The sequence below is a fragment of the Pseudorca crassidens genome, chromosome X (genome assembly GCF_039906515.1).
Source record: "Pseudorca crassidens isolate mPseCra1 chromosome X, mPseCra1.hap1, whole genome shotgun sequence".
Taxonomy (NCBI): Eukaryota; Metazoa; Chordata; class Mammalia; order Artiodactyla; family Delphinidae; genus Pseudorca; species Pseudorca crassidens.
In genome coordinates, this window is record NC_090317.1 from 79,405,277 (window position 1) to 79,421,577 (window position 16,301).

Consider the following 16,301-nt stretch of genomic DNA (forward strand, 5'->3'; position numbering starts at 1 on the left):
TAGGGAAGTTTATCAGAGTCCTTAATGCAGTTATCCCTGCTTCCTCCAGCCTCACCCTCTCGTCTTCCAGCCCCAACTCCAGATTGCTAACCCATCAGCTTCCTCTGATTTTAGTCTGTGGACTAATGTCCTAGTCTGTGGATTAAAATTACATTTCCCTCCCCATTTTCTTCTACCCTTTTCCTAGAACAATTTCTCAGAATTTGCTGGTGCTCTATTGACAGAGGCTATCTGTTAGCTGGCCCAAAACTTTGTAAAAGGCTCTGGAAGACTCCATCCATCTCTGGAAAAGTTACTGCCACATAAGTTGGTCAAATGAGTTATTGATTACATGTTGAACTTTGTGAAGGGAGGAAGTGGGGTTGACAGGAAGAAGAGAAGAAATGGCCATTTATCAGCCAGAATCAGGTATTGACCTGAAGAGTAGAATGCAAGAACACTGTTAATGTTTTGCAGTATGTTACAACAAACAGTGCAATTGGAACATTGAAGTTCTGTTAAAAACTTACGGTAAGGACCACTTTCTTAGCATGTGAAACCTGGAAGCTTGAGTTCAGTTCATTATCCAACAATTCACAGGAAACCAGGGAGAATGTTCCTGCTTTGTATTGGTATCATATAAATTTAAATATTTTTAAAAGAAGACTCTGAAGGAATATTTCAATTCTTATGCCTTGTATACAAATAAAAGCAACCTTGTACACAAACTATTGTCCTTTTCAGGGGCTGTTGACAAACATTCCCTTAGAGAGAAGAAAATCTAGGCTTTTTTGCACTATTTGGTATTAAGTTTCACTCATTATTACTTTGTTTTCATGCCTATCTTTCTTCTCTAGAATTACATGAAGATCTGTATGCTTTTTCTTACAATCCAAAATCCTCAAAAGAGATGAGGGAAAATGGATTGAAGCTGATTGACCCAATATCAGACTTTGGACGTTTGGGACTTCCCAACAGGTACTGGACCATAACAGACGCCAACAGAAACTATGAGGTAATTTTTTCATTGTTGCTTTCTTTTAGTTCATTTAATTAAAACAGAAGAATACCAGCAAACAATTTTTTTAAAAAAGGGAAAAAGCAACTCATGATCTCTACTTTTCATTCAACATTCAGCAATTCAACAAGCTTTTATTAAATAACTAGTGCACTCAAAACACCGAGTCAGAGTTCTCATAGTCTAAAGCATAGGGAGCATAGATGAAGAATATGGAATTCAGACTGGGAAGCCAGAAACAGCCTTATTCATTGGGTAATAGCCTGGAGAAGGAATTCTATCCTAACTTATGCAGGGAGAGAAGGAAAGAGGTCAGTAAGTGAACTCAGATCATGAAAGGCTTCATGGCTAGACTGAAGAATTTGAACATTATCCTGAAGAAAGCAACCACAAGAGTATTTATTTTAAGCTGGAAAGGGCTGTAAGTATATTTTTATTTTAGAAAGATGACATTGGTTTTGGTATGGAGAATTGGTTTGCTGGAGCTAAGCATGCAGGAGAATGATATGAGAAGTGATGAGAACCTGAACTAAGGCAATGACTGTGGATGGAGAGGAGGAGATGATTTTAAGAGATATTTAGGTGGTAGAATTAAAAGAACCTGGTGACACATTAATGTGGTTGGGAGAAAGAGGGAGAAGTTTAGTATGCATCCCAGGTTTCCTGGATTCTGGCTTAGGTGACCCAAGTGGTATGGATATGTTAGCAAGATAAGGAGCACAAGAAGAAGGACAGACAGTGTCTTCAGTTTTAGATTGAATACAAGGTGATTAAAGACATATCAGGTATTTGATATCAAGCATTTGTGTCTAGGTCTCAAGAAAGAGCTCTGAGCCAAATATAGAAGTTTGGGAATGTGTTGGGGGGTCCCCAAGACCATCCCTCAAGCGCATTGATTCAATAGGAGGACTCTCAGGACCTGGCATATAATCATACCTGTGAGTGTGATTTATTACAGTGAAAGGATAGAAAGCAAAATCAGCAAAGGGAAAAGGGGTGAAGTCTGGAGAAAACCAGGCACAAGCTTCAGAGTCCTCTCCCAGTGGAGTCACATAGGACATGCTATAACTCCTCTAGAAACAGCTTGTGACAACATGTGAAAAGTGTTGTTTATTAGAGAAGCTCATTGGAGAATCAGTGCCAGGATTTTTATTGGGGGCTGGTCACATAAGCACTCTGCTTGGTGTATACCAAAGTTCTAGATGCTCACAAGGAAAGCAAGTATTTAGCATAAGCCACATTGTTTGTACAGTTTAGGCACAGTGAGTCACTTTTATCAGTTATGGAATGGAGGGAACCTTTCCAAAATTCAAGCTCACAGGCATCAGCCAAGGGGCAACCTTGCAAGTTGGCCTTTCCAAGGACAGCAGTCAGGCCTGCTATGATAACTTTTCTGCATAGGGAGTTTAAGTAGTATTTCTGAATTGTTGAATCTTCATTTCCAGCTTTTTACTATCATAAAAAGACAGTAAATTTAATGACTTTCTGGCATTTCAGTTTTGTTTTCTTTTAATATCTTTATTGGAGTATAATTGCTTTACAATGGTGTGTTAGTTTCTGCTTTATAACAAAGTGAATCAGCTATACTTATACATATATCCCCATATCTCCTCCCTCTTGCATCTCCCTTCCATTCTCCCTATACCACCCCTCTAGGTGGTCACAAAGCACAAACTGATCTCCCTGTGCTATGCGGCTGCTTCCCACATAGCACATGTATGCTATGTGTAATCAGTGTAATCAAATGTAATCAGTTTTACATTTGGGAGTATATGTAAGTCAATGCCACTCTCTCATTTCAACCCAGCTTAACCTTCACCCTCCTGGTGGCCTCAAGTCCATTCTCTACGTCTGTGTCTTTATTCGTCTCCTGCCTCTAGGTTCTTCAGAACCTTTTTTTTTTTTTAGATTCCATAAATATGTGTTAGCATACGGTATTTGTTTCTCTCTTTCTGGCTTACTTCACTCTGTATGACAGACTCTAGGTCCATCCACCTCACTATAAAAAACTGAATTTCATTTCTTTTTATGGCTGAGTAATATTCCATTGTATATATATACATCTTCTGTATCCATTCCTCTGTCGATGGACGCTTAGGTTGCTTCCGTGTCTGGGCTATTGTAAATAGAGCTGCAATGAACAATGTGGTATATGACTCTTTTTGAATTAAGGGTTTCTCAGGGTATATGCTCAGTAGTGCTGCATCGTATGGTAGTTCTATTTTTAGATTTTTAAGGAACCTCCATACTGTTCACCATAGTGGCTGTATCAATTTGGAGTCCCAACAACAGTGCAAGAGGGTTCCCTTTTCTCCACACCCCCTCCAGCATTTATTGTTTGTAGATTTTTTGATGATGGCCATTCTGACTGGTGTGAGGGGATACCTCATTACAGTTTTGAGTTGCATTACTCTAACAATTAGTGATGTTGAGCATCCTTTCAAGTGTTAGTTGGCAATCTGTATATATTCTTTAGAAAATGTCTATTTAGGTCTTCTGCCTATTTTTGGATTGGGTTGTTTGTTTGTTTGATATTGAGTTGCATGAGCTGCTTATATATTTTGGAGATTAATCCTTTGTCAGTTGCTCCGTTTGCAAATATTTTCTTCCATTCTGAGGGTTGTCTTTTCATCTTGTTTATGGTTTACTTTGCTGTGTAAAAGCTTTTACATTTCATTAGGTCCCATTTGTTTATTTTTGTTTTTAATTCAATTTCATTAGGAGGTGGATCAAAAAGGATGTTGCTGTGATTTATGTCATAGAGTATTCTGCCTGTTTTACTGTAAGAGTTTTATAGTGTCTGGACTTACACTTAGGTATTTAATGCATTTTGAGTTTATTCTTGTGTATGGTGTCATGGAGTGATCTAATTTCATTCTTTTACATGTAGCTGTCCAGTTTTCCGAGCACAACATATTGAAGATCCTGTATTTTCTCCTTTGTATATTCATGCCTCCTTTATCAAAGATAAGGTGACCAAATGTGTGTGGGTTTATCTCTGGGATTTCTATCCTGTTCCATTGATCTCTATTTCTGTTCCTCTGCTAGTACCATACTGTCTTGATTACTGTAGCTTTGTAGTATAGCCTGAAGCCAGGGAGCCTGATTCCTTCAGCTCCGGTTTTCCTTCCCAAGATTGCTTTGGCTGTTCAGGGTCTTTTGTGTTTCCGTACAAATTGTGAAATTTTTTGTTCTACTTCTGTGAAAAATGCCATTGGTAGTTTGATGGGGATTGCATTGAATCTGTAGATAGCTTTGGGTAGTATAGTCATTTTTACAATGTTGATTCTTCCAATCCAAGAACATGATATATCTCTCCATCTGTATCATATTTTAGTTCTTTTATCAGTATCTTATAGTTTTCTGCATACAGGTCTTTTGTCTCCTTAGGTAGGTTTATTCCTAGGTATTTTATTCTTTTTGTTGCAATGGTAAAGGGGAGTGTTTCCTTAGTTTCTCTTCAGATTTTTCATCATTAGTGTATAGGAGTGCAAGAGATTTCTGTGCATTAATTTTTTATCCTGCTACTTTACCAAATCCATTGATTAGCTCTAGTAGTTTTCTGGTGGCATCTTTAGGATTCTCTATGTATAGTATCATGTCATCTGCAAACAGTGACAGTTTTAATTCTTTTCCAATTTGAATTCCTTTTACTTCTTTTCCTTCTCTAAATTGCTGTGGCTAAACCTTCCAAAACTATATTGAATAATAGTGGTGAGAGTGGGCAAACTTGTCTTGTTCCTGATCTTTGTGGAAATTGTTTCAGTTTCACCATTGAGAACAGTGTTGTCTGTGGGTTTGTCAAATATGGCCTTTATTATGTTGAGGTAACTTCCCTTTATGTCTACTTTCTGGAGGCCTTTTATCATAAATCGGTGTTGAATTTTGTCAAAAGCTTTTTCTGCATCTTTTGAAATGGTCATATGGTTTTTAGGCTTCAGCTTGTTAATATGGTGTATCACATTGATTTATTTGCATATACTGAAGAATCCTTGCATTCCTTGTATAAACCCCACTTGATAATGGTGTATGGTCCTTTTAATGTGCTGTTGGATTCTGTTTGCTGGTATTTTGTTGAGGATTTTTGCATCTATGTTCATCAGTTATATTTGCCTGTAGTTTTCTTTCTTTGTGACATCTTTGTCTTGTTTTGGTATCAGGGTGATGGTGGCCTCGTAGAATGAGTTTGGGAATGTTCCCCCCTCTGCTATATTTTGGAAGAGTTTGAGAAGCATAGGTGTCACCTCTTCTCTAAATGCTTGATATAATTCGCCTGTGAAGCCATCCGGTTGTGGGCTTTTTTTTGCTGAAAGATTTTTAATCACAGTCTCAATTTCAGTGCTTCTGATTCATCTATTTATATTTTCTGTTTCTTCCTGGTTCAGTATCAGAAGTTTGTGTTTTCTAAGAATTTGTCCATTTCTTCCAGGTTGTGCATTTTATTGGCATATAGTTGCTTGTAGTAATTTCTCATGATCCTTTGTAATTCTGCAGTGTCAGTTGTTACTTTTTTTCATTTGTAATTCTGTTGATTTGAGCCTTCTCACTCTTTTTCTTGGTGAGTGTGGCTAATGGTTTATCAATTTTGTTTATCTTCTCAAAGAACCAGCTTTTAGTTTTATTGATCTTTGCTATCATATTCTTCTTTTCTTTTTCAGTTATTCTGACCTTATTTTTATGGTTTCTTTCTTTCTGCTAACTTTGGGTTTCTTTTGTTTTTCTTTCTCTAATTGCTTTAGGTGGAATGTTAGGTTGTTTATTTGAGATTTTTCTTGTTTCTTGAAGTAGGATTGTATAGGTATAAACTTCCCTCTTATAACAGCTTTTGCTGCATCCCATAGGTTTTGGATCATCGTGTTTTCATTGTCATTAGTATCTAGATATTTTTCGATCTCCTCTTTGATATCTTCAGTGATCTCTTGGTTATTTAGTAGCACATTGTTTATCCTCCATGTGTTTGTGTTTTTTACAGTTTTTTTTCCCTGTAATTGATATCTAGCCTCATAGCTAGAGATATCATAGTTGTGGTCAGAAAAGATAGTTGATACGATTTCAGTTTTCTTAAATTTACCAAGGCTTGAATTGTGACTCAAGATAGGATTCATCCTGGAGAATGTTCGTTGAGCACTTGAGAAGAAAGTGTATTCTCTTGTTTTTGGATGGAATGTCCTATAAATATGAATTAAATGCATCTTGCTTAATGTGCCATTAAAAGCTTGTGTTTCCTTATTTATTTTCATTTTGGATAATGTCTCCATTGGTGAGAGTGGGGTGTTAAAGTCCTCTATTATTATTGTGTAACTATCGATTTTCCCTTTTAAGGCTGTAAGCATTTGCCTTATACATTGATGTACTCCTATGTTGGCCTAATAAATATTTGCAATTGTTATATCTTTTTGTAGGATTGATTCTTTGATCATTATGTAGTATCCTTCTTTGTTGTAATAGTGTTTATTTTAAAATCTATTTTGTATGATATGAGAATTTCTATTCCAGCTTTCTTTTGATTTCCATTTGCATGGAATATTTTTTTCCATCCTCTCACTTTCAGTCTGTATGTGTCCCTAGGTCTGAAGTGGGTCTCTTGTTGACAGGATATATACGCGTCCTGTTTTTGTATCCATTCAGCCAATCTGTGTCTTTTGGTTGGAGCATTTAATCCATTTTTGCTTAAAGTATTGATTGATATTTATGTTCCTCTTATCATTTCTTAATTGCTTTGAATTTGTTATTGTAGGTGTTTTCCTTCTCTTGTCTTTTCTGCGTAGAGAAGTTCCTTTAACGTTTGCTGTGAAGTTGGTTTGGTGGTGCTGAATTCTCTTAGCTTTTGCATGTGTGTAAAGATTTTAATTTCTCCATCGAATGTGAATGAGATCCTTGCTGGGTAGAGTAATCTTGTTTGTAGGTTTTTCCCTTTCATCCTTTTAAATATGTCCTGCCACTTCCTTCTGGCTTGCAGAGTTTCTGCTGAAAGATCAGCTGTTAACCTTATGGGAATTCCCTTGTATATAATTTGCTGCTTTCCCTTACTGCTTTTAACACTTTTTGTTTGTATTTCATTCTTGATAGTTTGATTAATATGTGTCTTGGCATGTTTCTCCTTGGATTTATCCTGTATAGGACTCTGCATTTCCTACACTTGATTGACTATTTCCTTTCCCGTATTAGGGAAGTTTTCAACTAAAATCTCTTCAAATATTTTCTCAGTCTCTTTCTTTTTCTCTTTTTCTTCTGAAAACCCTATAATTTGAATGTTGGTGTGCTTAATGTTTTCCCAGAAGTCTCTGAGACTGCCATCAATTCTCTTCATTCCTTTTTCTGTATTCTGCTCTGTAGTAGTTATTTCCACGTTTTTATCTTCCAGGTCACTTATCCACTCTTCTGCCTCAGTTGTTCTCCTATTGATTCCTTCTAGAGAATTTTTTATTTCATTTATCATGTTGGTCATCATTGTTTGCTCTTGAGTTATTCTATGTTAAACGTTTCTTTTATTTTCTCCATTCTGTTTCCAAGGTTTTGGATCATCTTTACTATCATTACTCTGAATAGGTTTTCAGGTAGACTGCCTATTTCCTCTTCATTTGTTTGGTCTGGTGGATCTTTGCTTGTTCCTTCATCTACTGCATATTTCTCTGTCTTCTCATTTTGCTGAACTAACTGTTTTTGGCATCCTCTTTTTGCAGGCTGCTGGTTTGTAGTTCGTGTTGTTTTTGGTGTCTGCCCCCATTGGGTAATGTTGGTTCAGTGGTTTTTGTAGGCTGCCTGGTAGAGGGGCTGGTGCCTGTGTTCTGATGTATGAGGCTGGATCCTGTCTTTCTGGTGGGCAGGACAGCATCCAGTTGTGTGCTTTGGGGTGTCTGTGACCTTATTATGATTTTAGGCAGCCTCTCTGCTAATGGGTGGGGTTGTGTTCCTGTCTTGCTAGTTGTTTGGCATGGGGTGTCCAGCATTGGAGCTTGCTGGTCGTTGAGTGGGTTTGGGTCTTAGCATTGAGATGCAGGTCTCTGGGAGAGCTCTCGCCGATTGATATTATGTGGGGCCAGGATGACTCTGGTGGTCCAGTGTCCTGAATTCGGCTCTCCCACCTCAGACACTCAAGCCTGGCACCTGGCTGGAGCACCAAGATCCTGTCAGCCACATAACCAGGTGCATGGGGAGTTTCTTCCCTTTTGGGAAGTCTGAGGTCTTTTACCAGCCTTCAGTAGGTGTACTGTAGGAGTTTTTCCACATGTAGATGTATTTTTGATGTACTTGTGGGGAGGAAGGTGATCTCCATGTCATACTCCTTGTCATCTTGAAGGTCCTTCTCCAGTAATTACATTTTGAATATCCACTAGATACTGGATTGATGAGCTGTCACTCAGCAGGGTGAGGTGGCTCCTTAGAGTCATAATTAACAGGAATGAGAAGAGATGATGTGGATTCTTTCCAGTTCAAATATGTGTGTAAGTCCCCCAAATGAGGGCTGAAATAGCTCCTTTGGCACCTTTCACACGTGTAGCCTTCTGAGTTGAAAGGGAAACTGCATTTATTTCTCTTTTTATGACCAGCTTATCCAAAGCCTACATCTAGGTAAGGGGATGGGTAGAGAACTTTTTCTCTTTCAAATGTTCTGCATTCTGAGACACTGGCTTTAGGAATTTACGTAGAGCCATTCCTGATCTATTCCATCTTGGACTTCTTTTGCATATTCATTTTTTAATTTGTTTGATCCATTCTTAGAGGAGTGATTAGAATTAATATGCTAATATCAGGTCTGTGCCATTATAATATTTTGTCACTGTCTCTTAGGAACGATATATTTTGGATACCACTAAAAGGTGATAAATTAGAGATAGTTTATCAGTCTTATAGAGTAAGTCCTACCTAAAATGTCGACACTTCTACCCTGACTAGGATTTTAAAGGTCCTCAAGATGTGCATATTACGAACCTAGTAGGCATTTTAAGAAAAGATTAATCATGTTTCCCCCTTCTTTACCTGTCTGGCTTGCATTTGAGTCTATTTGTTTTAATTTACTTGCTTATAATATACATTGTTTTCTCAGTTAGGCAAGTGTAGGAATTTCAGGGTAGATTATACATTCATTTCTACCTATAAAGTTATTGTAAAGGTACATTTTGTTCTTATATATCTCAACATCTTCCTTTCTAGAAAATAATAGCATACTTGGAAGAGCTTTTTACATCAAGGGTATTTTTTTAACATCTTTATTGGAGTATAAATGCTTTACAACGTTGTGTTACTTTCTGCTGAGTAACAGAGTGAATCAGCTATATGTATACATATATCCCTATATCCCCTCTCTCTTGTGTCTCCCTCCCACCATCCCTATCCCACCCTTCTAGGTGGTCACAAAGCACCGAGCTGATCTCCCTCTGCTATGCGTGTGCTTCCCACTGGCTATATTTTGTAGAGTATATATGTCCATGCCACTCTCACTTCGTCCCAGCTTACCCTTACCCCTCTCCATGTCCTCACGTCAATTCTCTATGTCTGTGTGTTTATTCCTGTTCTACCCTTAGGTTCTTCAGAACCTTTTTTTCTTTCAAATTCCATAAATATCTGTTAGCATATTTGTTTTTCTCTTTCTGACTTACTTCCCTCTGTATGACAGACTATAGGTCCATCCACCTCATTACAAATAACTCAATTTCGTTTCTTTTTATGGCTGAATATTATTCTATTGTTTATATGTGCCACATCTTCTTTATCCGTTCATATGTTGATGGACATTTAGGTTGCTTCCATGTCCTGGCTATTGTAAATAGAGCTGCAGTGAACATTGTGGTACATGGCTCTTTCTGAATTACGGTTTTCTCAGGGTATATGACCAGTAGTGGGATTTCTTGGTTGTAGGGTAGTTCTATTTTTAGATTTTTAAGGAACCTCCATATTGTTCTCCATAGTGGCTCTGTCAATTTACATTCTCACCAACAGTGCAAGAGGGTTGCCTTTACTCCACACCCTCTCCAGCATTTATTGTTTGTAGATTTTTTTGATGCTGGCCATTCTGATTGGTGTGGCCATTCTGATTGGTGTGAGGTGATACCTCATTGTAGTTTTTTTTTTTTTTGCGGTACGCGGGCCTCTCACTGTTGTGGCCTTTCCCATTGCAGAGCACAGGCTCCGGACGTGCAGGCTCAGCGGCCATGGCTCACGGGCCTAGCTGCTCCACAGCATGTGGGATCTTCCCAGACTGGGGCACGAACCCGTGTCCCCTGCATCGGCAGGCGGACTCTCAAACCCTGTGCCACCAGGGAAGCCCCCTCATTGTAGTTTTGATTTGCATTTCTCTAATGATTAGTGATGTTGAGCATTCTTTCATGTGTTTGTTGGTAATCTGTACATCTTCCTTGGATAAATGTCTGTTTAGGTCTTCTGCCCATTTTTGGATTGAGTTCTTTGTTTTACTGATATTCAATTGCATGAGCTGCTTGTAAACTTTGGAGATTAATCCTTTGTCATTTTCTTCCTTTGCAAATATTTTCTCCCATTCTGAGGGTTGTCTTTTGGCCTCTTTATGGTTTCCTTTGCTGTGCAAAAGCTTTTATGTTTCATTAGGTCCCATTTGTTTATTTTTATTTCCATTTCTCTAGGAGGTGAGTCAAAAAGGATCTTGCTGTGATTTATGTCATAGAGTGTTCTGCCTATGTTTTCCTCTAAGAGTTTTATAGTGTCTGGTCTTACATTTAGGGCTTTAATCCATTTCGACTTTATTTTTGTGTATGATGTTAGGAAGTGTTCTAATTTCATTCTTTTACATGTAGCTGTCTAGTTTTCCCAGCACCACTTATTGAAGAGGCTGTCTTTTTTCCATTTTATATTCTTGCCTCCTTTATCAAAGATAAGGTGACCATATGTAGGTGGGTTTATCTCTGCGCTTTCTATCCTGGTCCTTTGACCTATATTTCTGTTTTTTGTGACAGTCCCATAGTGTCTTGATTACTCTAGCTTTGTAGTATAGTCTGAAGTCAGGGAGCCTGAATCCTCCAGCTCTGTGTTCCTTTCTCAAGATTGCTTTAGCTATTTGGGGTCTTTTGTGTTTCCATGCAAATTGTGCAGTTTTTTTGTTTTTGTTTTGTGAAAAATGCCACTGGTAGTTTGATAGCAATTGCATTGAATCTGTAGATTGCTTTGGGTAGTAGAGTCATTTTCAGCATGTTGATTCTTCCAATCCAAGAACATGGTGTATCTCTCCATCTATTTGTATCATCTTTAGTTTCTTTTATCACTGTCTTATAGTTTTCTGCATATAAGTCTTTTGTCTCCTTAAGTAGCTTTATTCTCAGGTATTTTATTTGTTTTGTTGCAATGATAAATGGGAGTGTTTCCTTAATTTCTCTTTCAGATTTTTCATCATTAGTGTATAGGAATGCAAGAGATTTCTGTGCATTAATTTTGTATCCTGCTACTTCACCAAATTCATTGATTAGCTCTAGTAGTTTTTTGTAGCATATTTAGGATTCTCTATATATAGTGTCATGTCATCTGCTAACAGTGAAAGTTTTACTTCTTTTCTGATTTGGATTCCTTTTATTTCTTTTCTTCTCTTGTTTCTGTCACTAAAACTTCTGAAACTATGTTGAATAATAGTGTTGCGTGTGGGCAACCTTGTCTTCTTCCTCATCTTAGAGGAAATGGTTTCATTTTTTCACCATTGAGAACAATGTTGGCTGTGGGTTTTTCATATATGGCCTCTATTATATTGAGATACATTCCATGTATGCCTACTTTCTGGACGGTTTTTATCATGAATGGGTGTTGAATTTTGTCAAAAGCTTTTTCTGCATCTATTGAGATTATCATATGGTTCTTATCCTTCAGTTTGTTAATATGGTGTATCACATTGATTGATTTGCATATATTGAAGAATCCTTGCATCCCTTGGATAAACTCCACTTGATCACAGTGTATGATCCCTTTAATGTGCTGTTGGATTCTGTTTGCTAGTATTTTGTTGAGGATTTTTGCATCTATATTCATCAGTGATATTGACCTGTAGTTTTCTGTTTTTGTGCCATCTTTGTCTGGTTTTTTTATCAGGGTGATGGTGGCCTCGTGGAATGAGTTTGGGAGTATTCCTCCCTCTACTATATTTTGGAAGAGTTTGAGAAAGATACATGTTAGCTCTTCTCTGAATGTTTGCTAGAATTCACCTGTGAAGCCATCTGGTCCTTGGCTTTTGTTTCTTGGAAGATTCTTAATCACAGTTTCAATTTCAGTGCTTGTGTCTGGCTTATTTATATTTTCTATTTCTTCCTGGTTCAGTCTCAGAAGGTTGTGCTTTTCTAAGAATCTGTCCATTTCTTCCAGGTTGTCCATTTTATTGACATAGAGTTTCTTATAGTAATCTCTCCTGATCCTTTGTATTTCTGCAGTGTCAGTTTTTACTTCTCCTTCTTCATTTGTAATTCTGTTGATTTGAGTCTTCTCTCTTTTTTTCTTGATGAGGTTGGCTAATGGCTATCAATTTTGTTTATCTTCTCAAAGAACCAGCTTTTAGTTTTATTGATCTTTGCTATTGTTTCCTTCATTTCTTTCATTTATTTCTGATCTGATTTTTATGTTTTCTTTCCTTCTGGTAACCTTGGGTTTTTTTGGTTCTTCTTTTTCTAATTGCTTTAGGTGTATGTTTAGGCTGTTCATTTGAGATATTTCTTGTTTCTTGAGGTAAGATTCTATTGCTATAATCTTCCCTCTTGGAACTGCTTTTGCTGCATCCCATAGGTTTTGGTTCGTTGTGTTTTCATTGTCATTTGTTTCTAGGTATTTTTTGATTTCCTCTGTGATTTCTTTAGTGATCTCTTTGTTAGTTAGTAGCGTACTGTTTATCCTCCATGTGTTTGTGTTTTTTATGGGTTTTTTTCCTGTAATTGATATCTAGTTTCATAGCATTGTGGTCAGGAAAGATACTTGATACAATTTCAATTTTCTTAAATTTACCAAGGCTTGATTTGTGACCCATGATATCATCTATCCTGGACAATGTTCCATGAGCACTTGAGAAGAAAGTGTATTCTCTTGTTTTTGTATGGAATGTCCTATAAGTTTCAATTAAGTTCATCTTTTTTTAATGTGTCATTTCAAGCTTGTGTTTTCTTATTTATTTTCATTTTGGACGATCTGTCCATTGGTGAAACTAGGGTGTTAAAGTGCCCTGTTATTATTGTGTAACTATTGATTTCCCCTTTTATGCCTGTTAGCATTTACCCTGTGTATTGATGTACTCCTACATTGGCTGCATAAATATTTACAATTGTTATATCTTCTTCTTGGATTGATTCCTTGATCATTATGTGGTGTCCTTCTTGTCTGTTGTAATAGTGTTTATTTTAAAGTCTATTTTGTTGGATATGAGAATTACTGCTCTAGCTTTCTTTTATTTCCATTTGCATGGAATATCTTTTTCCATCTCTTCACTTTCAATCTGTATGTATCCCTAGGTCTGAGGTGGGTCTCTTCTGGACAGTATATATTCAGGTCCTGTTTTTGTATCCATTTAGCCAATCTGTGTATTTGGTTGGAGTATTGAATCCATTTACATTTAAAGTAATGATCAATGTGTATGTTCCTATTACCATTTTCTTAATTGCTTTGTATTTGTTATTGTAGGTCTTTTCCTTCCCTTGTGTCTCCTGTGTAGAGAAGTTCCTTTAGCATTTGTTGTGAAGCTGGTTGGGTGGTGCTGAATTCTCTTTGCATTTGCTTGTGTGTAAAGATTCTAATTTCTCTGTTGAATCTGAATGAGATCGTTGCTCATTAAGAGTAATCTTGGTTGTAGATTTTTCCGTTTTATCACTTTAAATGTGTCCTGCCGCTCCCATCTTGCTTACAGAGTTTCTGCTAAATATCAGCAGTTAACCTTATGGGGATTCCCTTTTATGTTATTTGTTGCTTTTCCCTTGCTGCTTTTAATATTTTTTCTTTGTATTTAAATTTTGATAGTTTGATTAATATGTGTCCTAGCGTGTTTCTCCTTGGATTTATCCTGTATGGGACTCTGTGCTTCCTGGACTTGATTGACTATTTCCATTCCCATATTAGGGAAATTTTCAACAATAATCACTTCAAATATTTTGTCAGTTTGTTTCTTTTTCTCTTCTTCTTCTGGAACCCCTATAATTCAAATGTTGGTGTGTTTAATGTTGTCCCAGAAGTCTCTGAGACTGTCATGAATTCTTTTCATTATTTTTTCTTTATTCTTCTCTGCAGTAGTTATTTCCACTATTTCATCTTCCAGGTCAGTTATCCGTTCTTCTGCTTCAGTTAATTTGCTGTTGATTCCTTGTATAGAATTTTTTATTTCATTTATTGTGTGGTTCCTCATTGTTTGCTCTTTAGTTCTTCTAGGTTAAATGTTTCTTTTATTTTCTCCATTCTATTTTGAAGATTTTGGATCATTTTTACTATCATTACTCTGAATACTTTTTCAGGTAGACTGCCTATTTCCTCTTCATTTGTTTAGTCTAGTAGGTTTTTACCTTGCTCGTTCATCTGCTGCATATTTCTCTGTCTTCTCATTTTGTTTAACTTACTGTGTTTAGGGTCTCCTTTTCGCCGGCTGCAGGTTTGTAGTTCCTGTTGTTTTTGGTGTCTTCCCCCAGTCAGTAAGGTTGCTTCAGTGCATTGTGTAGGCTTCCTGGTGGAGTGTACTGGTGCCTGTGTTCTGATGGATGAGGCTGTATCTTGTTTTTCTTGTGGGCAGGACCACATCTGGTGGTGTGTTTTGGGTGTCTGTGACCTTATTATGATTTTATGCAGCCTCTCTGCTAATGGATCGTGTTGTGTTCCTGTCTTGCTGTTGTTTGTCATGGGGTGTCCATCACTGGACCTTGCTGGTTGTTGAATGGAGCTGGGTCTTAGCATTGAGTTAGAAGTCTCTGGGAGAGCTCTCGCCTATTGATGCTCCGTTGGGCCGGGTGGTCTCTGGTGGTCCAACGTCCTGAACTCGGCTCTCCCACTTCAGAGACTCAGGCCCGACACCCGGCCGGAGCACCAAGACCCAGTCAACCACACGTCTCAGAAGAAAAGGGAGAAAAAAAAAAAGAAAGAAAAGATAAATAAAACAAAATAAAATAAAAAGTTATTAAAATAAAAAATATTAAAATTTAAAAATTTTTAAATGTAATTAAATAAGAAAAGAGTGCAACGAAACCAATAAACAAAGTCACCACTTATAACAAGTGCTGAAAGCTATACTAAGATAAACCTAAAATCAGAAATTAGTCAGTTACATACAGCAAAAACCCCAAGTCTACAGTTGCTCCCAAAGTCCAGTACCTCAATTTTGGGATGATTCATTGTCTATTCAGGTATTCCAGATATGCAGGGTACATCAAGTTGATTGTTGCTATTTAATCCACTGCTCCTGAAGCTGCCCAGAGAAATTTCCCTTTCTCTTCTTTGTTCGCAAATCTCCTGGGGTTCAGCTTTGGATTTGGTCCCATCTCTGCCTGTAGGTCCCCGTCTGGCATCTGGTCCTTGCCCAGACAGGAGGGCATTCAAAGAGTGGTTGATTAGGTTGCCTTGGGTCACTCAGTCTGTGGGGAGGGAGGGGTACGGAATGTGGGGTGAGCCTGCAGCGGCAGAGGCCAAGGTGACATTGCAACAGCCTGAGGCATGCCATGTGTTCTCCCGGGGAAGTTGTCCCTGGATCACGGGACCCTGGCAGTGGCATGCTGCCCAGGCTTCCGGGAGTTGAGGTGTGGATAGTGACCTGTGCTTGCACACAGGATTCTTGTTGGCTGCAGCAGCAGCCTTAGTGTTTCATGCCCGTCTCTGTTGTCCATGCTGATGGCCGTAGTCGTGCCCATCTCTGGAGCTCATTTATGCGATGCTCCAAATCCCCTCTCCTTGTGCACACTGAGTCAATGGTATCTTGCCTGTTAGGCAGGTCCATACTCTCTCCCAGACTCCCTGCCAGCTAGCTGTGTTGCACTAGCCCCCTTCAGGCTGTGTTCACGCAGCCAACCCCTGTCCTTTCCCTGGGATCTTAACTCCGAAGCCCAAGCCTCAGCTCCCAGTCCCCACCTGCCCCAATACATGAGCAGACAAGCCTCTCAGGCTGGTGAGTGCTGGTCGGCACTGATCCTCTGTGCGAGAATCTCTCTGCTTTGCTCTCTACACCCCTATTGCTGCATTCTCCTCTGTGGCTCCAAAGCTTCCCCCCGACCACCCTCGTCTCTGCCAGTGAAGGGGCTTCCCAGTGTGTGGAAACTTTCCTCCTTCACAGCTCCCTCGCAGAGGTGCAGGTCCCATCCCTTTTCTTTTGTCTCTGTTTTTTTCTTTTTTCTTTTGCCCT

General features: G+C 38.3%; 1 protein-coding gene across 5 annotated transcripts in view; it reads left to right on the top strand.

Moving 5' to 3' along the window:
• MTMR8 (myotubularin related protein 8) overlaps nucleotides 1–16,301 on the top strand; it is a 248,058-nt gene that overhangs the window by 98,354 nt on the left and 133,403 nt on the right. For 4 of the 5 annotated variants that reach the window (XR_010940111.1, XM_067724397.1, XM_067724398.1 and 1 more), the window contains one exon: nucleotides 837–994. The exons of the other annotated variant lie outside the window; for it this stretch is intronic. Coding sequence is in view for 3 of the 4 variants with exons in the window: in XM_067724397.1 (XP_067580498.1) it covers nucleotides 837–994 (158 nt within the window). In the remaining variant the exon portion in view is untranslated. The remainder of the gene's footprint in view (nucleotides 1–836; nucleotides 995–16,301) is intronic. 5 annotated transcript variants of the gene reach the window in all.